The sequence below is a fragment of the Zingiber officinale genome, chromosome 1B (genome assembly GCF_018446385.1).
Source record: "Zingiber officinale cultivar Zhangliang chromosome 1B, Zo_v1.1, whole genome shotgun sequence".
Classification (NCBI taxonomy): domain Eukaryota; kingdom Viridiplantae; phylum Streptophyta; class Magnoliopsida; order Zingiberales; family Zingiberaceae; genus Zingiber; species Zingiber officinale.
The window spans coordinates 119,532,991-119,559,934 of NC_055986.1; the positions used below are offsets into that span (position 1 = coordinate 119,532,991).

At 36.8% G+C, this 26,944-nt stretch overlaps 1 protein-coding gene across 1 annotated transcript; it reads left to right on the plus strand.

The window, feature by feature from the left end:
• The first annotated feature begins 22,938 nt into the window (after positions 1–22,938).
• Positions 22,939–26,258, plus strand: LOC121975689 (cytochrome P450 85A1-like). The gene is made up of 9 exons (XM_042527492.1): positions 22,939–23,510; positions 23,951–24,272; positions 24,355–24,504; positions 24,611–24,859; positions 24,938–25,024; positions 25,140–25,218; positions 25,288–25,394; positions 25,476–25,600; positions 25,688–26,258. The coding sequence occupies exons 1-9, from the start codon at positions 23,260–23,262 to the stop codon at positions 25,773–25,775; spliced, it is 1,458 nt and encodes a 485-aa protein (XP_042383426.1). The 5' UTR covers positions 22,939–23,259; the 3' UTR covers positions 25,776–26,258.
• The last annotated feature ends 686 nt before the right edge of the window (positions 26,259–26,944 follow it).

The following is a 26,944-nucleotide window of genomic DNA, read 5'->3' on the forward strand; positions in this document are numbered from 1 at the left end:
GGAACACCTCAAGAAACAATGACAAATCAAAACTTGAGGTATTAGAGAAAGAAAATCAAGTCTTGAGGTCAAGACTTGACTCTCTAAAAAAGGCTCTTAAGGATTTGACTCTAGGGTCTAGGGGTCAAAAACCCAAGTCCAAGGACAAGAAAGGTTTGGGTTACAAACCTAAGTCCCAATTGGTCAAGCCCACTTATCATAATGTTTCATTCGATTATGGAACAAAACCTAGGGCTAGGAAGACCATTACCAAGGTCACAAGGGGAGTCACCCCTATAGTTGACCTTGATGAGACCCAAATGACCAAGGCTTTAAAGCCTAAGAGGGTCATTAGGAGGGTTGCTAGGGAAGTTATCCCTAGTGAATATTTAGTGAACCCAATGAGCTCTAATAGGTATTGGGTTCCTAGGAGCATCTTCTCTACCCCATAGATGGGTTAGAGAGTGTCAACTCCGATTAGAAGGGTAGTTAACCCAACTTTGAGGAAATTGACACTCAAGGAGCATTTTCAAGGTTTTGAGAACTTTTGAAAATGAAATGGAATTATCATTTACTCCTTTGAAGAGTTAAATGTGCCTAAAAGATTGGAAATTTCATTTTTAATCTCAATTGGCACAATTTGGGAAAATCTAGAGAACTCTCGAGGAAAAATGAAACATGCCAAGTTTTGAGGATAAATTTGATCTTTAAGTGGCATGAATTAATCTAGAGTTCAAGAAGTGTCAAAATTAGGATTTTGGCATTTTGGGGCAATCTAGGATTAAATGTGAAGTTAGCCAAGTGGTTAAGGATACTTAGATAGGTAATCTAGGTATATTTATTTATGCTAAATCTTGCCAAGATTGTTTGCCTTCACATGTCATGACATCATGTTTAGTTTTACTATCATTTGAAATGTCATGATAATACTTAGGCTAGTTTATATGTCATGCTTTATTTAAGTTTTCAAACTTTATGCCATGACATCATGACATTGGCACATGTTTTTACTTATGATATCAGTATATGCCATGTCATCATCTCTTGCATTATAATCAATGAAATTGATTTAAGGACAAACATATAATTTGATATTGAGATCAAATTGGTGTTTAGAAAATGCATGAGAACCTAGCCTAAGTTGACCTTAATCCATATCTCACATCAAATTGACTTGAATGTGGTTTGATACACCTTAGATGTGTGTGAGATATTAGGATCATGAGTTAGGATCAAGGTGCATAGTCCTTGTACCTAGATGACCCTAATTCAAGAAATTAAGGATCATAGGGAAAGCTTGTGTACAAGTAATGTACATCTAGCCCTAAGATTATGGTCCTAAATTCAAATGGTTTTAAAAGCATTTTAAAATTGATTTGAAAAACCTTGATGAAGCTTTCCTAGTGATAGCATTCATCATTGAACATTGTGATACAAAGTTGAGTTAAACTTGAACTATTTCAAAGTTTTTGAATTTTGTATCAAGATTGAAAAATGGAAACTATTTTCATAGAAAACTATTTTTCCTTGATAGTGTATGATATGAGGAATGTATCCTCAAGGTTTTATAATTTTTAAAATTTTCTGGAATTTGTTGTGAGTTTCTGAATTTCGGGAGAGAAGAAATCGGAAACCGCCTGATCCAAGGCTGGATCGGTCACTGGACCGATCCAGGGAAGGCTGGATCGGTCTGGGGACCGATCCAGAGGGGTCCTGATCGGTCCGGTGACCGATCAGGTGTGCTGAATTTCGACTGTGGTCTGAAATTTCAGCTGTGGGAGTTAAGTTTCGGGTTTCTAAAGGTTTGAAACTCTCCAAGACATTGTTGGTGCAATGATCAAGGGGGAGTTGACCTTTAGGGGGAGTCTTACCTAATTGTCAAGGGGGAGTTGACTTTTAGGGGGAGTTTTTACTCCTTAAAACTTTTTGAGGATTAGTGATATGGGATTGTCACTAAGTTGATTGTTGAGTTTAGTATCAAGGGGGAAATTAAGAGTTTCAATGAAAGGTATGAGACTTTCATTAGGAGGAAACTCTTGACCTTGATTCTCTTTTTTTTTGATGTGTGTCAAAAAGAGGAGAGTGTTCATTGGAGAATTATTGGAGAACCCAAGTTAGGTTATCGGGTTAACCTAAGCTAGGGGAAGAATGTCAAGGAATGTTCAAGGAAGAACATTGGAATTCTTTTTGATGTGTGTCAAAAAGGGGGAGAATTATTGGAGAACCCAAGTTAGGTTATCGGGTTAACCTAAGGGGAGAATGTCCAGAGAATGTTCAAGGAAAGAACATTGGACATTGGAAGATGGTTGGAAAACCTAAGTTAGGTTATCGGGTTAACCTAACTTGATTATGGGTTTTGTCAAACATCAAAAAGGGGGAGATTATTGGTGCAACCTTAGGTCAAGGTTGACCTGGTTGACCCGACTCGAGGTGACGTGACTCGAGTTGTATTTTGATGTTTGACTTGGGAAGATTGTCGGTGCAACCTTAGGTCAAGGTTGACCTAGTTGAGTTGCATGTTGATGTTTGACACTCGTGAGAGAGTTCTATTCTTGATGTGAGACAAGAATAGATGTTTGGGAGATTATTGGTGCAACCGTAGGTCAAGGTTGACCTGGTTGACCTGATTCGGGAAAAAGTCCAAGTATGGAGACTTGGCACGGAGAAGTCCAAGCAGGGAGCTTGGCACGCGAAAAGTCCAAGTGTGGAGACTTGGCACGGGAAAAGTCCAAGTATGGAGACTTGGCACGGAGAAGTCCAAGCAGGGAGCTTGGCACGAGGGAAAGTCCTAACTGGGATGTTAGGCAGGTGGAAAGTCCTGGTGAGTGAAACCAGGCAGTGGGAAAGTCCTAACTGGGATGTTAGGCAGTGTGGAAAGTCCTGGTGAGTGAAGCCAGACAGTGGGAAAGTCCTAACTGGGATGTTAGGCAGTTGGAAAGTCCTGGTGAGTGAAGCCAGGCAGTGAAAAAGTCCTAACTGGGATGTTAGGCAGTATGGAAATCCTGGTGAGTGAAGCCAGGTGAAAGTCCGGGTGAGTGAAGCCAGGTAAGGGAAAATCCAGATGGATCAAGGATGATCGGACATCTGGTATTGGAAAGACCAAGTGGGTCAAAGGGATTGACCGGACACTTGGTAGGGAGTCTTATCAGGTCAAGGGAGTGACCAGATGCTAAGCATGAGATACCAATAGGTCAAGGTTGATCGGATATTGGGGTGGAAGGTGTGGGAATTGGTTTGGACAAAAACCAAGAGCTGGATCGATCAGTGGATCGATCTAGGTCATCTGATCGGTCTGGAGACCGATCAGAAAGCGATCAGTGTGCCTCTGTGAGCTTACTGATCGGTCTGGGGACCGATCGATGAATCTGATCGGTCCGGGACCGATCGAGTCTGCAAAAGTTGGGCGCTTTTACGGAAACGGTGGATCGGTCCGAGGCCGATCAGCATGGGCTGATCGGTCTCCACGACCGATCGAGACGCCACCTCTCTGCAAGAGAGGTGGGATCGGTCCGAACTGGGACCTGATCGGTCTCTCGAACCGATCAGGATAGCTCCAGACCGATCGATGCCTGATCGGTCTGGCCCTAGCCGTTGAGAGACAACGGCTAGATTCTTCTCTGTGTTTGGCTGTTTTTCTTGCAGGTTCGCAGTTATATAAGGGTTGAGGGCTTCTCATGGACTCTCTCTCTTCTTCTTCTTCTGCTGCTGAGTTCTTGAAGCGTTGAAGCTTCGCGTGAGCTTCCCTTTGGCTGGGTCACCTGCTGTTGTAGGCGCTTGAAGCTGCTGCTTCTTCCAGTCGAAGAGAAGGCAAGCAAGAGTTTTCTTACTGTTGTATTTCTTGCTGTCTTTCCTTGTATTTCTGTACTCTCCTTACTTGTTGTTGCAAGAGTGTGTTGTGGCGAGGTTTCTCCACCCAGAAGGAGATTGTATTAGCCGGTTCTCCGGGGACTCATCCACCGACGGATTGACTGGACTCGTCCACCTTACGGACACGCCGAGGAGTAGGAGCCCTAATCTCCGAACCTCGTTACATCCTTGTGTTAAGGTTTGGTTTTCTTCTCTTTCGTTTCTTTGTATTTTCCGCTGCGCTAACACGTTTTGTAGAAAGAAACGACGATTTGGGGTCGGCTATTCACACCCCCCTCTCTACCCGAGTACGAAGAGATCCTAACATAATCATCCATAATCACAAAGCAATTCCTACTACCATATAAAGAAATATATCTACTACAGAACTTAACATTATTGATTCTAAATTCAATTTATCTGTTCTTAGAAGTTTAGACTTGGATCGCAAACGATGCTTAACATTATTTATCTAAATCCACCTATGTTACAAATTTGATTAAATATTTATTTCATAGATCAGCTTCCAGGTTAAACATGGTGAGACACTAGGCATTCTTGGTTATGGGAGCATCCATCACTTCCTAGACAAAACCTTTCAACGAAATTCAATATTTAATCTCCTTATAGTAACCCTAGATTTAACCAATAAGAACAATCGAATCACAAGATCAAAAAAAAAAAGAAACACAAATTCAAATCATAAATCTGAAACCTAGAAATGTTAGCCTCTTGTGTTTGGTATTTCAAGATCTAAACAAAAGAATAAACTAGTTATGATGCGGAAACTAATAACTAGTTATACCTTTTGTAGCTTATAGACCTCACGATCTTCTATCATATTCCTCTTCTTATCTCGGACGTCGTGTGGGCGACGATCTACCGAGACGAGAACCCACCCAAGCTTCCTTCTTCTCCAAGCAAGTTTCGGCCACCAACAATCTTCAAAAGATGAAGAACTTTCGGCCACCAACCAAGCTCCAAGGGATGCTAACAAACAAAGTTTCCTATCTCTCCTTCTTCCTCTAACAAGATCCAGCCACCACCAAGCTCCTTGAGATGAAGATGTCGCCGGCCACACAAGAAAGAAGAATAGGAGAGGAAGAGGAAGAGAGGGTCGGCCACCACCAAGGAAGAGAGGAACAATAGAAGATATATTGTTGTTATGAGGTGAGGCACCTCTACCCTCTCTTTTATATTCCTTGGTCTTGGCAAATAAGAAAAGTTTTAATAAAAACTTCCTTATTTTCCTTGTCAATGAAAGGAAAATTTAATTAAAATCTCCTTTTATTCTTTTAATGGGCGGCCACCTCAAATCCTCAAACAAGGAAAGTTTTAAACACAAAATTAAAACTTCCTAATTTGTTTTCAGAAATTTTTAAAATAAAAATTTCTCTTTTGAAAGTTCCCTTTATGGTTGGTTATAAAAGGAAATTTTTATAAATTAAAATCTCTCTATTAAAACATGTGGATGATTAAGGAAAGTTTTCTCCAAAATTAAAATCTTCCTTTCAATCTACAAATAAGAAAAGATATCAAACATTTCTCTTAATCCTTTGTAGAAACTATAAAAGGTAAAATTTAATTTTAAAACTCTCTTTTAAAATCATGTTTTCCACATTAGGGAAGATTTTAAAAAATAAAATCCTTTTAATTTTATTGTGGCCGGCCACCTAAGCTTGGGTTCAAGCTAGGCCGGCCACACTTCAACCCATCCAAGCCTTATCTTGGTCGGCCCTTGCTTGGGCTACAAGCTTGGCTTGGCCGGCCACCTTAGGATGGGTAAGAAGGTGGGTTTAGGTGGGTATAAAATTTTATAACTAAGAGGCTACGACAGGGACCGAGAGGAGGAATTGGTTTTGGTCTCCCGATGAACTTGAGCTTCTTGTGTTCGCCCCGAACACCCAACTCGAGTTCATCAATAATAACTCATACCACTAAAGAGTTATTATTGAACTACAGCACCGATCTCATATTACTATATGAGTTCCTTCTTATCATGAGTGTGTTAATCTCCCTGTGTTTAAGATATAGAATGTCCACTAATTAAATGAGTTACTGACAACTTACATAATTAATATCTAGCTCTAAGAGTAGTACTGTTAGAGTGTATACTAAAAGCCTAGTTTTTTATAAACATTTATTTTGAAATAAAGAATCACATTGGTCAAATTTTTACAGTTATATGCTAAGTGTAGTTGTTCAATTAATTTATATTGTAGATAATATGGTGTGTGGTGTCACATACAGAAGATCATGTTATCAATACCTTATAAATTATAAACAGTAGCTCACGGCTAAGATGGAAAGGAACAAACCATTGGAATAATCATACTGTAATTTGATATTAGTTTATCTTAACTATAAAATTACACTAGTACACTCAGAGTGTATTGAGCTGGACAATTTAAGGTAAGTTCTTTTATACTGACTTGATAAAAGAACTAGACCTTTGTTATTATGGAAGTGTATTCTCTTAATCCCGATGTAGTAACAAGCACGTGTACTTAGTATTTATTTCTTTAACTTATCAAAGGGTGAGATTTAGCTCGATAAATCAAGAGGCCCGATAAGTTGGGAAATGATATTATTTATAGTGTGTGTTGTTGATTATAGAAGGAAACTGTATCCTAGTAATCTAGGTTGATAATATCCACAAGAGGACCTCATAAGGATTGTCATGCAAACCCTACAGGTGGACTTAGTCCGACATGACGATAAGGTTGAGTGGTACTACTCTTGGAGCTAGATATTAATTAAGTGAGTTGTTAGTAACTCATTTAATTAGTGGGCATTCGATATCTTAAATACAGGGAGATTAACACACACATGATAAGAAGGAGCCTAAAATGTAATCTGGGATTGGTGCGCTAGTTCAATAATAATTCTTTAGTGGTATGAATTATTATTGATGAAATTAAGTTGGGTGTTCGGGCGAACACGGGAAGCTTAATTTCATCGGGAGACTAAAACCAATTCCTCCTCTCGGTCCCTATTGTAGCCTCTTATTTATAAAGTATTATACCCACCTATACCCACTCCCTACCCACCCTTAGGTGCCCGGCCAAGCAAGCTTGGAACCCAAACTTGGGTCGGCCAAGCCAAAAGGCTTGAGCTAAGTAGGGTGGCCGGCCATAGCTTGGAGTCCAAGCTTGGTGTGGCCGGCCATATAAAATAAAAGGATTTTATTTTTAAAATATTTTCTGTGGATATCATGGTTTTAAAAGAGAGTTAAAAATTTAAATCTTTCCTTTTATAGCTTTCTACAAAAGATTAAGTGAAAGGTTTGATATCTTTCCTTATTTGTAGTTAAAAGGAAGATTTTAATTTTTAATAAAACTTTCCTTTTTTGTAACCATCTTCATGATTTAAAAAAGATTTTTAAAATTAAATCTTTCCTATAGTTTCTACAAAAGATTAAGAAAAGATTTGATATCTTTCCTTATTTGTAGATTGAGAAGAAGATTTTAATTTTAAAGAAAACTTTCCTTTTTGGAAATCATCTACATGTTTTAATAAGAGAGATTTTAATTTATAAAATTTCCTTTTATAACCAACCATGAAGGGAAAAATTATTAGAGAAATTTTTATTTTAAAAATTTCCGGAAATAAATAAGGAAGTTTTAATTTTGTGTTTAAAACTTGCTTTATTTGGAGCATGTGAAGGGGCCGGCCGTGTAAACGGTTTAAAGGGAATTTTTAATTAAATTTTCCTTATTAACCAATGGCTAGGAAAATAAGGAAATTTTAATTATAATTAAATTTCTTTATATGCCAAGACCAAGGAATATAAAAGAGGGGGTAGAGGTGCCTCACCTCACAACATATCTTCTATTGTTTCTCCTCTCTTCCTTGGTGTGTGGCCAGCCCTATTCTCTTCTCTTTCTCTTCTTCTTTAGTGGCCGGTACATCCCTCTCTTGGAGCTCTTGTTGGTGGCCAATTCTTACTAGAAGAAGAAGGAGAGAAAGGAGGCTTTGCTCTTGCATCCCTTGGAGCTTGAAGGTTGGTGGCCGAAACTTGCAAGAAGGAAGTTGTCTTGGTGGTTCTCATCTTGGTAGATCATTGCCCACACAATGTCCAAGATAACAAGAAGAATACGATAGAAGATCAAGAGATTGTTATTTACAAAGAAAGGTATAACTAGTAATTCTATTCCGCATCATACTAGTTTTCTTTGTATAGTTTTTGAAATACCAAACACAAGAGGAATATGATTCTAGGTTTCAAATTTGTAATTCGAGTTTGTGTTTTTTTTTATTTTTCGAATTTGTGATTCAATTGTTCCTTTTGGTTAAACCTAGGGTTATATAAGGAAATTAAATATTAGATTTCATTGAAAGGCTTTATCTAGGAAGTGGTGGATGCTCCCATACCCAAGAAGGCCTAGTGTCTCGCCATGTTTAACCTAGAAGCTGATTTTTGAAATTAATATTTAATTGAATTTGTAACATGGGTGGATTTAGATCAATAATCTTAAGTATCGTTTGCGATCTAAGTCTTAACCTCTAAGAACAGATAAGTAAAATTTGGAATCAATAATGTTAAGTTTCGTTTGGATTCCTAATTTAATTTATAAATAACACAATAGGTTGTTAGGAATGGTTCAGGACTTGTACAAAATTTTTGTACAGGGGAACCAGTACGATATTCCAAGTATCAACCAACAATTGGTATCAGAGCTAGGGTTTGCCTCTGTGTGTTTGGTTTTCAGTTTAATTATGCACATGTTATACATAATTTATGCAGGATAATAGTAGGATGTGCTAACTTTATGGTTGCAGACTCCAACTATTATGGCTTATATATATTGTGTGTGATTGGACCCTTGGACATGTCAAGAGCATTTTATTGTGTGTACATGATTGTAATATTAAATACATAGGAGCTTTATTAGTTATTAGGATTTTATATTTTTGTTTCGATCTAGATTACATGTACATTCCTTTGTGGAATATAGGATGGATATATGTAAAATTCTATTTTTGTCGCGGATCGTATCCTTGCGAGGCGTGGTACTATTTGTGGACCAGAGGCGCAGTGGAAAAAGAAGCAAGATAGATGCGGCGACTAGACCCGATTGTAGTGGCTAAAGATGGCAGCAGCTAGGGTTGCCAACACACGAAGGGCAGTGATGGAAAAAGTCATAATAGTTGGAAAATTAATTTCCATATTTATTGTTTTTATTTACTGTAATGTGTGTGTGCATGTGATGTGTTCTTGCATAGTTTAAAATTCCTTACCTTAAATAACTTAGTGGGAGAGGGATTAGTAAATAAATTCCACGGTCTCCATTACTGGTTTGTAAGTGATGCAACAAACTTGCGTGTTGGCTCTGAGTGCCTCCCTTCCCATTGGATGAGTTTGTTTGCAGATCACTAGATTAAACTTCCTTTATTGATGGTTATAGGAAATTATTTAGGAGTGTGTGATCTTCTCCATCTGAAAGGGCACAATCCTATTTAATGGATTAAGTATCAAGTAATGGTATACACTTAGGCACATTTAATAGTATCCTCCCCATCGGAGTCACTGCTATTATTTGTGTGACCGAAGGAAAAACCAACTATTAATTTTATTTGTCATAAAGTTAGGTTGACAAGAATAAAATTAATGGGTAAAACCTCCTCTTACAAATGTTTGATTTTGTATACATTCACACTATCGTGACATGCAAAATTCACAATGTTTGAGGTGTCGGTAAATTTAAATAGTATTGTTTGAGGAATCAATATTATTCTAAATTTGGAGTCTTGACCAAATTTTATTTTGTAATTCTTAGGATGACTTTCAACCCATTGGCAATTATAATGAAAGAGAACAAACTTACTGGTCCCAACTACATAGATTGGAAAAGAAACCTGGACATTATCCTAACTACTGAAGGCTATAAGTTTGTACTGTTAGAGGTCTGCCTTAATGTGCCTAATAGAGATTCTAGTGAAGAGGAGATTGAGTATCATAGGAAATGGGTCAAGGCAGATGAGACGGCGCGGAGTTACATTTGGATTTTATATCAAATGTGCTGCAACATCAGCATCAGACCATGCCTACTGTCCATGACATGATGTACAATCTCAAGAAACTCTTCAGACACTAGAATCGGGTTGATAGGCAAGACTGTATGATCTCTAGGTACTGGACTAAAAGCAGACATGAAGAAGCCGAAAGGCAAGTGCTTTATTTGCAAGCAGTCTGGACATTTGTAGGCGGACTATCCTCATAGGAAGAGAACAATATAGGTATAGTAGTTGGAACATGTTTAGTGGTGTTATCTACCGGTACCTAACGTGTAGATATGATAACCACTAATCGTATGCAAATCATTGCAGGGGTTCTAGGAAACCCGACAACTACATAAAAGAGAAATCACTGTTTACAAGGGTAATGCTACAGAAGTAGCAGCTATTGCAGTGGAAGATGTTTATAGGAATAAAATATTAGTTTTAAGAAATTGTCTTTACGTACCAAGTTTTAGAAAGAACTTGATTTCAGTTTCTAAATAATACAAGGATGGATATTCTGTCTATTTATGATAGCAAAGGTGTTATCAAGATAAATAGGGAAGTTATCTATTCTGGTACGTTCATTGGCAATTTGTATACTCTAAATCCAATAACTCCCACGATGCAATAAATGAAAATTAATAACACGTCTTCTAATTCTAATAAGAGAAAGGAACCTTCGAAAATGAATCAAACATATCTTTGGCATCTAAGACTAGGTCATATTAACTTGAGTAGGATTCAAAGGCTAATAGTTGATGAACTCTTGGGTTCATTAGTGTTGGAAAACTTTCCAACTTGTGAATCTTGCTTGGAAGCTAAAATGATCAAGAGACCTTTTTAAGGCCAAGGGGTATAGAGCCAAAGATATGATTCATTTTGATTTGTGTGGTCCTATGTCTATCCAAGCAAGAGGTGGTTTCGAATATTTTGTCTCTTTTATAGATGACTATTCGAGATATGGATACATTTACCTAATGCGCCGCAAGTTTGAATGCTTTAATAAGTTCAAAGAGTACAACGCTGATGTGGAGAAACGTCATGGTAAAAGTATCAAAACACTACGGTCTGATCGTGGTGGCGAATACCTCTTTGGAGAGTTTAGGAATTACTTATCAGAAGCTGGGATTCAATCCAAATTGTTTGCACCTGGTACACCCTAATAGAATGGTGTGACAGAATGAAGGAATAGGACTCTTATGGAAATGATTAGATCGATGATGAATTATTCAGAATTACTAAATTCATTTTGGGGATATGCTCTGGAAACAGCAGTGTACATTCTGAATATGGTACCTTCTAAATCAGTACCCTTTACTCCCATGGAATTGTGGAATGGGCGTAAGCCTAGTCTGAGTCATATTCGGATATGGGTAGTCCAACACATGTGTTGAAGGGAGATATTGACAAGTTGGAATCACGTATAGAAGTTTGTCTGTTTGTAGGATATCCTAAGGGAACGAAAGGTGGTTTGTTTTATAATCCTAAAAATTAGAAGATCATTGTTACCACTAATGCTCAATTTTTAGAGGAAGATTATGTAATGAACCATAAGCCCATGAGTGAAATTGTTCTAGAAGAAATGCAAGAGGACATGCCTATTTTAGTACCAATAGTGCAAGATGAAATATCACAAGAAACTGCAACACGTATCACAAAGGATACACAACGACAGATAAAGCCATGTCATAGTGGGAGGGTTGTAAGGCAACCTAAAATATTCATATTTTTGGGAGAGTCGTCGGATTTGATCTCAGGTAAACATGAACCTGGTCCCCGAATATATGACGAAGCACTCCAAGATAAAGATGCAGCATCTTTGCAAAGAGCAATGAATACAAAATTAGAATATATGTATTCTAATAAAATCTGGGAGCTTGTAGAATCACCAAATGGTGTAAAAGCCATTAGGTCTACAATAGGAAAAGAAGGGCAGATGGGAAGGTCGAAACTTTCAAAGCAAGACTTGTTGAAAAAGGATATCGATTATGAATAAACTTTTTTCACCGGTAGCCATGCTTAAGTCTATCCAAATTCTTTTATCTATTGCTGCTCAAATAGATTATAAGATTTGGCAAATGGATGTCAAGACAGCTTTCCTTAACGGAAGTCTTGAAGAGAACATCCATATGAAGTAAACCAGAGGGGTTTATTGCAAAGGGCAAAGAGCATCTAGTATGTAAGCTCAATCGGTATATTTATGGGCTAAAGCAAGCTTCAAGGTCTTGGAACATCCGGTTTAATGAAGTAATCCAGTCATATGGATTTATTCAGTGTACGGATGAGTCTTGTGTATACAAGAAGTGTGATAGAAACGTGGTGGCATTTCTTGTACTATACGCAGATGACATTTTTGATAATTGGAAATAATATCAAAGTGTTGTCAGAAGTAAGGGTATGGTTATCCAAGCAATTCGATATGAAGGACTTAGGAGAAGGCGTACATATTCTTGGGATCAAAGTAATAAGGGATCGCAAGAAAAGGATGTTGTGCTTGTCCCAAGCTTCGTATATCGATACAATCCTTGCTTGTTTTAGCATGCAAGACTCCAAAAAAGGTTTTCTACCTTTTAGACATGGAGTTGTTTTATCTAAAGAGATGTCTCCGAATACATCAAAGGAGATAGAGGACATGAAGGCAGATCCTGATGCTTCGGTTGTCGGAAGCCTAATGTATGCTATGTTATGCATGAGACTGTATATCTGTTTTGTCGTGAGCATGGTTAGCAGATATCAAAGTAACCCTGGACAAGGACATTGGACTGCTGTAAAGCATATATTGAAGTACCTGAGAAGGACTAAAGATTATTTGCTAGTTTTCCAAGCAGATTATTTGCTCCCTGTGGGTTACACGGATTTTGACTTCCAATCAGATAGGGACAAATAGTAAATCAACTTCGGGGTTTTATGTTTACTTTAGGAAGTGAAGCTATAACTATGGAGGAGTGTTAAGCATAGGTGCTTTTTCGGACTCCACTATGGAAGCTGAGTATATGACAGCCTCTAAGGCAGCCATAGAAGCTGAATGACTCAGTAACTTCAAGATGGACTTAGATGTGATTCCTGGTTTGCCCAAAATTATTACAGGTTATTGTAATAATAAATGGTGCAGTAGCAAACTCGAAGGAACCACGAGCCCATAGGGCAAGTAAACACATAGAGCACAAGTACCACCCAATACAAAACATCGTATAATGAGGAAAAGTTGTTGTCGCCTAGATTGCATCAGATGATAACCCGGAAGATCCTCTCACTAAGGCCCTAAAAGCAAGAGCTTTTGATCGACATGTTGAAGGAATGAGAATCAGATGTATGGCAGCGTTTATGACAGCATAGTCTTTTAGTATAAGTGGGAGATTATTAGAGTGTATACTAAAAGTCTAGTTTTTTGTAAATATTTATTTTGAAATAAAGAATCACATTGGTCAAATGTCTACATTTATATGCTAAGTGTAGTTATTCAATTATTTATATTGTAGATAACATCGTGTGTGATGTCACATACAGAAGATCATGTTATCAATTCCTTATAAATTATAAATAGTAGCTCACGACTAAGATGGAAAGGAACAAACCATTGGAATAGTCGTAGTGTAATTTGATATTAGTTTATCTTAACTATAAAATTACACTAGTACACTCAGAGTGTATTGAGCTGGACCATTTAAGGTAAGTTCTTTTATACTGACTTGATAAAAGAACTAGACATTTGTTATTATGGAAGTGTGTGCTCTTAATCCTGATGTAGTAACAAGCACGTGTACTTAGTATTTATTTCTTTGACTTATCAAAGGGTAAGATTTAGCTCGATAAATCAAGAGGCCCGATAAGTTGAGAAATGATATTATTTATAGTGTCTGTTGTTGATTATAGAAGGAAACTGTGTCCTAGTAATCTAGGTTGATAATATCCATAAGAGGACCTCATAAGGATTGTCATGTAAACCCTACAGGTGGACTTAGTTCCGAAATGATAATAAGGTTGAGTGGTACTACTCTTGGAGCTAGATATTAATTAAGTGAGTTGTTAGTAACTCATTTAATTAGTGGACATTCTATATCTTAAACACAGGGAGATTAACACACTCATGATAAGAAGGAGCCCAAAATGTAATTTGGGATTGGTGCGGTAGTTCAATAATAATTCTTTAGTGGTATGAATTATTATTGATGAAATTAAGTTGGGTGTTCGAGGCGAACACGGGAAGCTTAATTTCATCGGGAGATCAAAACCAATTCCTCCTCTCGGTTCCTATCATAGCCTCTTATTTATAAAGTATTATACCCACCTATACTCACTTCCTACCCACTCTTAGGTGGCCGGCCAAGCAAGCTTGGAACCCAAGCTTGGGTCGGCCAAGCGAAAAGGCTTGAGCTAAGTAGGGTGGCCGGCCATAGCTTGGAGTCCAAGCTTGGTGTGGCCGGCCATAAAAAATAAAAGGATTTTATTTTTAAAATCTTTTCTATGGATACCATGGTTTTAAAAGAGAGTTAAAAATTTAAATCTTTCCTTTTATAGCTTTCTACAAAAGATTAAGTGAAAGGCTTGATATCTTTCCTTATTTGTAGTTAAAAGTAATATTTTAATTTTTGATAAAACTTTCCTTTTTTATAACCATCTTCATGATTTAAAAGAGAGTTTTAAAATTAAATCTTTCCTATAGTTTCTACAAAAGATTAAGAAAAGATTTGATATCTTTCCTTATTTGTAGATTGAGAGAAAGATTTTAATTTTAAAGAAAACTTTCCTTTTTGTAAATCATCCACATGTTTTAATAAGAGAGATTTTAATTTATAAAATTTCCTTTTATAACCAACCATGAAGGAAAAAATTATTAGAGAAATTTTTATTTTAAAAATTTCCGAAAATAAATAAGGAAGTTTTAATTTTGTGTTTAAAACTTACCTTATTTGGAGCATGTGAAGGGGCCGGCCGTGTAAAGGGTTTAAAGGGAATTTTTAATTAAGTTTTCCTTATTAACCAATGGCTAGGAAAATAAGGAAATTTTAATTATAATTAAATTTCCTTATATGTCAAGACCAAGGAATATAAAAGAGGGGTAGAGGTGCCTCACCTCACAACATATCTTCTATTGTTTCTCCTCTCTTCCTTGGTGTGTGGTCGGCCCTATTCTCTTCTCTTTCTCTTCTTCTTTAGTGGCCGGTGCATCCCTCTCTTGGAGCTCTTGTTGGTGGACGGTTCTTACTAGAAGAAGAAGGAGAGAAAGGAGGCTTTGCTCTTGCATCCCTTGGAGCTTGAAGGTTGGTGGCCGAAACTTGCAAGAAGGAAGTTGTCTTGGTGGTTCTCATCTTGGTAGATCGTTGCCCACACAACGTCCAAGATAAGAAGAGGAATAGGATAAAAGATCAAGAGGTTGTTGTTTACAAAAAAAAGGTATAATTAGTAATTCTATTCCGCATTATACTAGTTTTCTTTGTATAGTTTTTGAAATACCAAACACAAGAGGCATATGATTCTAGGTTTTGAATTTGTGATTTGAGTTTGTGTTTTTCTTGTTTTTCGAATTTGTGATTCGATTGTTCCTTTTGGTTAAACCTAGGGTTATATAAGGAAATTAAATATTAGATTTCATTGAAAGGCTTTGTCTAGGAAATGGTGGATGCTCCCATACACAAGAAGGCCTAGTGCCTCGCCATGTTTAACCTCGAAGCCGATTTCTGAAATTAATATTTAATTAAATTTGTAACATGGGTGGATTTGGATCAATAATGTTAAATATCGTTTGCGATCCAAGTCTAAACCTCTAAGAATAGATAAGTTAAATTTGGAATCAATAATGTTAAGTTTCGTTTGCGATTCCTAATTTAATTTCTAAAGAACACAATAGGTTGTTAGGAATGGTTCAGGGCTCGTACAAAATTTTTGTATAAAGGAACCAGTACGATATTCCAAGTATCAACCAACAAGCACCACTCAACCTTATCATCATGTCGGACTAAGTCTACCTGCAGGGTTTACATGACAATCCTTATGAGCTCCTCTTGGAGACATCATCAACCTAGATTCTTAGGACACAGTTTCCTTCTATAATCAACAACACACACAATAAATAATATTATTTCTCAACTTATCGGGTCTATTGATTTATCGAACTAAATTGTACCCTTTGATAAATTAAAGAAATAAATACTAAATATATGCGCTTGTTATTACATCAGGATTAAAAGCACACACTTCCATAATAATAAAGGTCTTGTTCTTTTATGCAGTCAGTATTAAAAGAAACTACCTTAAATGGTCCTGCTCAATATACTCAAAGTGTACTAGTGTAATTTTATAGTCAAGATAAACTAATACCAAATTACACTACGACTATTCCAATGGTTTGTTCCTATCCATCTTAGTCGTGAGCTACTGTTTATAATTTATAAGGAATTGATAACATGTTCTTCTGTGTGTGACGCCACACATCATCTTATCTACAATATAAATTAATTGAACAACTACACTTAGCATATAAATGTAGACATTTGACCAATGTGATTCTTTATTTCAAAATAAATGTTTACAAAAAGCTAGACTTTTAGTATACACTCTAACACATTGGTGAAGAGGATGAGTAGGACCTGAAATGCACTTCAATAGAGAGTTAGATTGACACTGGGGATATCTCGGTAGACCACTCCGATACTCAAGTTAGGGTTGCTTGAGGTATGAAGAGTAGAGCAGAAAGAAGAAGCAAGCAAGAGCTTGATGGAGCTAAAAAAGAGAGTGTGTGTGAGAGTTACCTAAAAGAGATCTCTTGCATTTACCTACTTTAAGATTTATATACATGTCAGAAGAGCATCTCCACGTCAGCGCCAATAAGAGGACTAGATCCAACAACTATTGGTTGCCTCTTTACTAACTAAGTACCACATGTTTGTAAGAGGGCATCTAGGAAATTATATCTGACAACCATATAACCACTTCTTCATTTACCTGGTGCCATGTGTTTTGAAATATTCATCATCGTTGTCTACATCTTCTAGAAAAAATGGCCTTGTTAATGAGAGTTCAATGTAGGTCCGTTATGAGGATGGATGAGGAAATGAAATTGATATGGAGTGGCTTGAAGCTAGATAAAGTCGGCAACTGAAGTTGAGAGACCGGGAGGATGCCGATGACTGAGATCGAGATAGGGGTGATGCTAGGATCTAAGATTGAGGTGTGGAGGAGGCCGAGATATGAGACAAAAACATGGATAATGTTGGGGAAGATATCTGGATTTTAGACTAAGTTCAAAGAGATGTTGTCAACTAAGGCTAATACATGATAGTTGACTTGTCCGATTGAACTCGAGTCTTATCTGGGCTTGGTCTAATTCCATTTGGAATACGTTTGACCTATCTTAACTTTGACCGATAACTTAATATGACTTTTGACCATACAGGCCATATGGAGACTCCAGAATTCTACCACATCACTCATGGTTAGCCTCTATCGTCTCTTATCACCATTTAGTAGAAGAGATACCGATCTCGAAGTTTATGAATAGGATATAGAACACTGTAAAAGAGGCATGTGGAATTGAACTTTGCTTGCTTTGATCAACCTCAACATACAGTCCTATGCTAACTTGATCTCGGATGCCACACATTCGAACTCACTTCGGACTGACAAGGATCCAAAGGTACGAGTCCCGTTTCCTTTGTTTGAGTTCCTTCTAGTTTGGGCGAGTGAAGAGGTCATTAACAAATTGGCTAGCTTGTGTATTGTACTCCAATGATCGAACGAGCTCCTCTATCGTTTGAATTGTCTAGTTAGATCCCACCTTATATTGGCAGCAAGTCACAATTAATATATATATATATATATATATATATATATATATTTATTTATTTATTTATTTATTTATTTATTGAGAATGGCGCCCTCCATCACAGTCACAGGGCGGTCAGCCGTTTCAATCGCTGGAGACCGACGCGAATGGACCTATATGATCTTATGCAGTCGCGTGCGTCTGCGACACCTAGACATTCTCCCCTCGTGCACGCACCGTCCTTGTCACGGGCCCAACTGCCCCAGTCAACGTTGAAACAGATCAATTGGATTTGGAATCTTGCGATTTCTGGTCGATCTAGATATCTTTGATTAGATTTAGAGGGGCGCCACCCTCCATGCCGTGGACAAGTCACCAACGGCAACGACTTCCAGTTCCCATCCACGCCAATTCTGACGTACGTCCTTCCTCCTGGCTAATTCGAACCGGTCCAATCCACGTTTAGGTGCGAAGTCATCTATCAAACACAAGAAAGTTTGCCGTGGAATTTCCTCATGATCGTTGATGTGGAATTTGGAGAGAGAGCAACTCCGAATTCTCTTTCCGGTTTGGGCGCATTCGCTTTACTTTTGGCACATTTGGCTCTAAGGCTATTATAATATAGCTATTCGTGTCTAAAGTTGTGATCGGAGCTTCATCCATATATGTATTAACAAAGCAATTTGTGTTCTTTACATAAGCCTTATATTTAATCTATCATATAGTGCGATACAATGCACCACAGCTACATCTCCCTTCAAATTCTAATCACAACACTAAAGTACTTGTGGAATTTTTGTAGCACTTCGAACTTTTGCAAATTTAAATATTATTTAAAAAATTCAATTTGGAGAAATAGTTTTCTTTCCTTCCCTGGACAAACAATAAAGGAGCTACCATTAAGTAGTCAATTAAAGTATGCTATTCTTGTTTCTAGCAACTTGTTTAATGCCAACACGTTATGTTTTTGTTAATGATTTGAATTAATAGTTTACATTGATATTGTAGATCATAATCATGCCACAGCCTAATTATTGGCGTACGTCCGAATGGATGCCCGCTGCTGAGTGCTGAACAGAGAAAATTGAAAAGAAAAATCTAATTAAATATTTTTCTAAATAGAATGCCTTCTTGCAAGTTATTTAATAAACAGGTTTGATCCAAATCTCGGAACTATAGTGATTATCACTCGGATATCCGTAATTCGAACTCAATTATGACGTATTTATAGAATTTTTTCCTTCAAATGGGAGGCCCAATTAAAGGATGTTGGGCTAGCTTCTGGGATGACTGCTACATGTACTTCCCAATTCATCCTGATGCCCCGTGGGAAACCTCCGTGGGGCCGGGCTCGTTATTCCAGGGATAGTCAATGAGGCTAATTAACATTATCATTTAATAAATAGTTTTTTACCGAATCTAGTAGATAAGTTTTCAAAATATTTAAATCACCTATTATAGTTTCAAAATTACCAAATCACGTATCCACTTCTCATTTTCCTCTCACCCTCAAATCAATTCGAAAAAAATTTCCTGTTGAATTTATTTCTTTCTATGTGTTTGAAAAAATTCATAAGCCGATTTTGGATAAAAACGACTGATGAAGTTAGAGACCTCAAAATGACATGAAATCAGTTTCTATATGTTCTCCTGATTGTAAAAATACTATCAAACATTAATTTGACCAAATATATTCAAAACAATGATTTTTTTAAATATGAATATATTCGAAAAACTAATTCATGTTTAAAAAATTACTGCTCTCAATGTATTAGATCAAACTAATTTTTAATAGCATTTTTACAATCGGGATAACTAGACGAACACATAGGAACTGGTTTCGTGTCATTTCGAGGTCTCTTTGTCCATCAGCCGATTTCGACAAAATTGACTGATGGACCTAGTGACCTTGAAATGATATGAAACCAATTTCTATGTGTTCGTCTAGTTTTACTGATTGTAAAAATACTATCAAATATCAATTTGATGTAATATATTGAGAGCAGCGATTTTTTGAATACGAATATATCTGAAAAACTAATTTATATTTAAAAAAATCACTGCTCTCAATATATTGGATCAATTGATATTTTAGAGAATTAATATAATTATAAGAATTACAAGAACTCATAGGATCTGGTTTCACTTCATTCCGAGCTCTCTAGATCCATCAACCGATTTGGGTCAAATGAACCTATATTGATTTTATTTAGGTTTATTCGACTATAGTTTTTTAAAAAAAATCACCGCTCTCAATATATTACATCAAATTGATATTTGATAGTATTTTTACAATCAAGAGAATTAGACGAACATATAGAAACTAGTTTCATATCATTTCAAGGTCTCTAGGTCCATCAGCCAATTTTGGCCAAAATTGACTAATGGACATAGAGACCTCGAAATGACATAAAACCAATTCCTATGTGTTTGTCTAGTTCTCCCGATTGTAAAAATGCTATCAAAAATTAATTTGACCGAATATATTGAGAACAGTAATTTTTTGAATATGAATGTATCCGAAAAATTAATTTATGTTCAAAAAATTACTGCTATTAATATATTGGGTGAAATTAGTGTTTGATAGTATTTTTACAATTAAGAGAACTGGATGAACATATAGGAATTAATTTCATATTATTCCGAGGTCTTTAGATCTATCAACATCAAAATTAGTTAATAGATTTTTCAAATAAAATGAAATTGATTCAATTGATTTATTATTTCAGTCAAATTGATTTGAAGACGAGGATAACAAAAAAAAATAGATACATAATTTAATAATTTTAAAATTATAATATGTAATTTAAATATTTTAAAAATTTATCTACTGAATTCGATATCAAACTGTTTAATAAGACTGGGAGCCGGAATCATTTCGTCCCCTCATTTTAACTGTAGCTTCTTGAATTTATATCACATTAGTTTTTTTATGAACAGAAAAAAAAATATATACAAGACGGAAAACAAATAATTTGTCCCATATCTAATATCTATCATTGGAAAGGATACATGCCGACAATTGATGAGAGATTGGAATCATTAATATAAATAAATAAATTAAAATAAAAAAAGGCTGCAGAAGCAGATAAATAAGAGCCCTCGTGCAACGCAGAGAGCCAGTTTGATTGATTGATTGAATGAGAACCCCACGTACATTCCCTATTTTATTATTTAAAAATAATTTTCATTAATTAAGGGGGTTATTTGAATGAATGCCATCACGTGGTTGCCCTGCGCCTGCACTGCACTGCACTGAACTGGACATTCTCCTCCCCGCTCGTGTTCATTATTGATTTTAACTGGTCAAAAATCTCCAAGAAGACGAATCCCTTGACTATTGAAAAACTCCTCTCTCCTCTCTCCTCTCTCCTCTCTCCTCTCTCCAAACTAATTTATTATCTCTAAAGCAAATAATTTTCTATTGCTTTCATAATTAAATATGCACCCTCTGTTCATTTCATTGCATAATTAGAAAGGACAACAAAATAAATAGTGGCATCTCTTATGACGATAATATGATAATTATGCGCCACCAAAAATGTAGCTCATCAATTTGTCAACTTCTCAAACGCTTGTGAGTTTCCAAAAGATCCAAGCTATCATTTTCCAACCATCTTTACACTGTTAGCTAGAGATATGATAGAACTGACAAATAGGAAAAGAAAAACTGAATCAAGCATAAACATTTTCTAGAACTCAGTTAAAATTTGTAAAATTTAAATAAGTATTTTAGCACATACAATTTCACTTATTCATTAATGGTTTAATATATATGACTCAAGAAAAGTGACAGTGAGATGTGATCGAAACCCATTAATTAGTGAAAGAAACAAGTGGAAGGGAGGAAGGAATGAAGGAAAGGTTGTGGATGATCATTGATGCCTCTTCTCTACAGCTCATGCTTCCATTATTCCAACCACTTTTTCTTCCTCATACCATCTCTTTTTTTATGCGCACAGCCAACCACCAAATCAGTAACTCTCCCCTGATCGCTTCGCGTTAATTCCATTAATTCATCCACGGCAGAGATAGATGTATGGGATCGAATCATATCAGTCGACTTAGACGTTTAATCAAGTTAAGGCGATTAACAATAGTTAAAAAAAAAACAAATAAATAATCAATTCATTTATTTATTCATCAATCTGCACGTATAGATTTAGTGGCAATCTATGCAAATAAATATAGATTGTACCCAACAATTATATTATCCTATGAAGATTTCAGAAGAAGTAAAGAAAGCAGTGGCCAATGGCCAAGGGGGCAACTCCACCTTTGCTGTCAAATCAAATTCAAGGATCTTTGTTGGGACCATGCGCTTTGTTCAGTACCCGGTACCCAGTCCCACCCTTCGTTTTTATCCCAACTTCAAGACATGCAGACAGTCTGAGGTCAAAAGGTAGAAGATTTACAGGCAATGTATCATCGCTTCCTCTCTTACCCTGTGCTTATATATTTCACCAGCAACCAGTTTGGCATTCACTGCTCATCTCATCTTTTTTCTTCTTGTTGTTTGGTAGTTAGATATTAGAGTTAGATTACTGATTTAAGAATATTTATTCTTATAAATATAATTATAAACAAACTTATTAATACCCATTAATTCACACATTGAGAAATATAAGATAAATAATATAGATGTTATTCTTATAAATCTACTATATATCAATATCTCCTTTATATGTATATACGAGAGAAAAGTTTACATACTGCCAATACATTTGAAATATTTCCTTTAAGCTAAGACAGAAGAGAATATGAAGAACTTACAATCTTTAATGTTTGCATAGAGCATGCGCTAACAACTTTATTTCATGTTAATTCTCATGAGTTTCGTTTCCATAAGAAATTTTATCCCGAAGTGAACTACAATTTGGATGACTTGTTTAAATATATCACGTTGAATTTGTTTAGTGAGCTCGTCCTCCATTAATTACAAGTTGCTCTTCAACTGCAAAACACAATGAACATGGCATTTCCCACTCCAAAAGTAAAACTATGTCAGCCTTATTTTAGTGGCCATTTACTGCGTCTCCTTCTTTGTGCAAGAATCAAACGTTTACTGAATCGAATTCATGGCATCTAACAGATTAAACAATAAAATCTGGAGAGGTAAATGAATTATTGTGTTGAGTTGAGTTCCACATCACATGGATCGGAAAGTCTAATGCCCTATACAAATTTTAAATTTTTTTTGTTATTGTTATTTAATTTAAGCTGAAATATTTTGTGATGCTCTATAAAATTAGCAGATCTACTCCTTCACAGGCATGTGAGGACCTGGATTCTTAGTTGTTCCAGTCGTGAGTACCATACACTACCTTTTCCTCCTTTGGTCCAATCTGGTGGCCACCATGTGGAAACTAAGTTGCTGACAACATTTCTTTTCTTCCCACATCTCAATGCCCCGACTCATTATTGCAATCCTGTGCCCATAAGCATCCAAATTTCACTAAGTTTTTAACATCAAAAACATTTGAAGATTCTCCCACTGCATTATCTCCCCTGCTTTTATCACAACAGTTATTTGATTTGGATTATAAAGATTGTTTGTTTTTTTTAATAAATTTTTTAGCAGACAGCAGATGGGGCCTTGGCTTGGTCAAATACTAGTAATCTTTAACTAGCTGTTTTAAGTTTTAACCTTGAATGGCCTATATAAAGCCATGCAGGCTCCAAGGATGGAGATGCAGAGGCAGTGTCTTCTCGTGATCTTTTGCTTGTTCGCAAAGATGGTGGTGTTGCTCATGCTGCCACTGATATGCTTCTTGCTAAGTTGTGGTGCTCTGTTGAGGTGGAATGAGGTGAGGTACAGGAAGAAGGCCCTCCCTCCAGGGACCATGGGCTGGCCTCTGTTTGGGGAGACCACTGAGTTCCTCAAGCAAGGCCCTAGCTTCATGAAGAACCAAAGAGTTAGGTGAGCTGAGAGCTCCTTGGAAATAAGATTTTCTTCTTAGATGAAGGAAAGATCACTTTTTGATAGAAAAGTTGATTCCTTTGCTGCCTTTTTCTTTTGTGATTGTGCATGGGAAGAAGATTTTTTTTTTTCCTTGAACGCGAACCAATTCAGGGAATTAAAAAGGTGGATTATTTTTTCTCAATCGAGTGTTTTCTTTTTTCGCTGAAAAGTATCTTGGCAAAAAGCTGTTTGTTGAGCTCTCCTATTCATTTTGTTTGATGTCTACTAAAACACTGGCTCCTCACAAGTACTTGATATTTGATGTCACATTTTCTCTCCTGTTTTCCTTCTCCTCATTTCGTTTTTAATCATCCATGTCCATGAGCTTGAAAAATCTTAAAGAGTGTTTCTTTCAAGTGTTTTCTTTATTTTTTTTCCTCTCTCATATTTTTGTTTAGGTACGGGAGTCTATTCAAGTCGCACATATTGGGGTGCCCTACAATGGTGTGCATGGATGCAGAGCTCAACAGGTTCATCCTTATGAACGAAGGGAAAGGCTTTCTTCCCGGGTACCCACAGTCCATGCTTGATATCTTGGGGAGATCCAACATTGCATCCGTTCATGGTGAGCTGCACAAGACCATGAGGGGAGCCATGCTTGGCCTGGTGAGCCCTCTAATGATCAGGGACCAGCTCTTACCCAAGATTGATGAGTTCATGAGATCTTACATCGATAATTGGGGTGGAAGAGTCATTGATATCCAAGAAAAGACCAAGGAGGTCACCCAAAATTTATACTTAATTTGGACATCAAATTTCTTGCTATATAATCTAACACTGGTAATATTTTCTCCTTGTTTAGATGGCACTGTTGTCTGCATTGAAGCAAATTGCCAGCATTGAGACAGGGCCTGTTACCGAAGCCCTGAAATCAGAGATCTTCAAGCTTGTTCTCGGTACTCTTTCATTGCCCATCAATATTCCTGGCACAAATTATCATCAGGGATTTAAGGTAGATATCAGAAAGCTATCAATATCATTTTTTTTTTAAAAAAAAATGTGGTTTCATCAACAACATGTAAATTCAATTCATATCTGATTAGTTCCCTCTTCCACAGGCAAGGAAAAAGCTTGTGGGTATGTTGAGGTGTCTAATAGAAGAAAGAAGAGCCTCCGAATGCTCCCACAGTGACATGCTTGATTCCCTCCTCAGAATGGATGGCAGCTCCAAAGTCAAACTCGATGACGAACAGATTATTGACTTGATAATAGCCCTCGTCTATTCCGGCTACGAAACTGTCTCAACGACTTCGATGATGGCTGTGAAGTACCTCCACGACCATCCTAGAGTTCTTGAAGGGCTCCGAGTAAGCATCACAGTTGGTGTTTCATTATATCTTCTTCGTTGATGTTTGCTTCTCATCACTCCTACCCTTCGCATGCAGAAGGAACATTTTGAGATACGAAAAGGAAAACTGCGGGAGGATGCAATCGATTGGAACGATTACAAGTCGATGAAACTCACACGTGCGGTAAGCTAAATTGTTTCTACTAATTCAGAGTGCAGTAGCAGTGCCACTGCCTTCTGAAAACTTAGAGTGCAGCAGCAGTATCACTGCGTACTGAAAACATCTGTTCATGATGTAGGTAATACTGGAGACGCTTAGAATGGCTACAGTCGTTAATGGGGTACTTCGGAAGACAACACAGGATGTGAAATTGAAAGGTGATCAGCTAAATCAGATACGCTTTTGTTTCCGTTTTGTTACTCGAACTAACTTTTTATATGCATCAGGATTCACGATACCAAAGGGGTGGCGAATTTATGTGTACACTAGAGAGATTAACTATGATCCAGATGTGTATCAAGAGCCTTTAACCTTTAACCCCTGGAGATGGTTGGTGAGTGATCTCGACTGAAACATGTCTTGTCGATACGTTGTCGTTCCGAGAGCTAAGTTTGCGTGGCCTGACCAAATCCAGGACAGAAACCTTGAATCTCACCAGCACTTCATGCTGTTTGGGGGAGGGGGAAGGATGTGCCCGGGCAAAGAACTGGGCACTGCTGAAATTACTACATTTCTTCACTACTTTGTAACTAGATACAGGTTCTAAGTCAATCACTTCACTTTTCAAGAAAACATAATTTGACTACGAACCAAAGCTTACGTTTTGTTGTGCCCATTGCATTGCAGGTGGGAAGAGGTCGGAGGGGACGAAATAGTAAGATTTCCTAGAGTTCAAGCTCCGAATGGCCTGCACATCCGCGTATGGGATGACTAGGATAGAGTTGTACAGTGTCAATAGGTAGACAAAATATCAGAATAGAAATATTGCCATGTTTTGGTGCGGAGTTGAAGGAAGAGTTGGAACTTAAAATCACCTTTGAAATTATGATGGAAATTTGTTGATAGAAGAGGTGAACTTGCTATCAGATGAATAGAATGACTGAAGAAAGTATCGGTGGTATCTAAACAAGCTGAGTTAGCAATGCTTATGAAGCTGGGCGACAAGAGGGTGGGGTCGGGTTACCAATGCGAATGAACCGAGGTGTCAAATGGGTCAGGTCAACCATGATCCAGTCTGACCTAGCACCGTCTAGGCCATTCCGGGCTCAGCCGAGTAAAAATTGAGCCATGCTAGCCAAGGCCTAGCTGGGACAACTCTGCAAATACTCTCTGGTTTAGAAAAACTCTGTAAATTTCGGGTATCTTAGTTTTAGTTTAAAATTAGTATTATAGTTAATGTGAACTTAAAGTTATTAAATTCACTTCAACAGAATCTATTTTTTTTAAAACATTGTTATAAATATTTTAAAAAAGCAATTAAATATTTAAAATTTTCTTTAAATTCTAAAAAAATTATTGTTTTCCATTTTTTTCTATATTTTGTTGATTTGTTAGTTTTTTTCTCTGTTTTATTGGTTTTAAAATATTTTTTAAATTATTTTAAAATAACTTGGCTCAAAAATGGATTTCTCATATTTTCGACATTTCTACCATTTAATTGACAAAGATATTAAAGAGGATCACAAATTTTATGGATGAAAAATTCCAGTTCCACCTAGCAAAGTTAAATTTTAACTGTGATTTGATCTAATTAGTTATTTAAATGAGATAAGATCCTTTATCATTTTTATGGATCGGGGATGATCTATAATATAATTATGGTTGAATCACAGTTACGATTCGATCGTAATTGATTATGATTCCTCTCTGGGTATACTTTCTCATCCAGATTATAGTTTCGATCGGGGTGGATGACCGGAGGCCATCAGCGGCGTGCGGATGGCCGAACTGCCTAGCGCCAAACGGGGTAGTCTCTGAGCAGCCTTCGGCCACCCACCCTGACCCAAACTCTAATTTAAATAGAAAAGTGTATCCAGTAAAAGATCACAACTAATTACGATCAAATCACAATCATAATTCAACTATAATTATATTATAGACCAT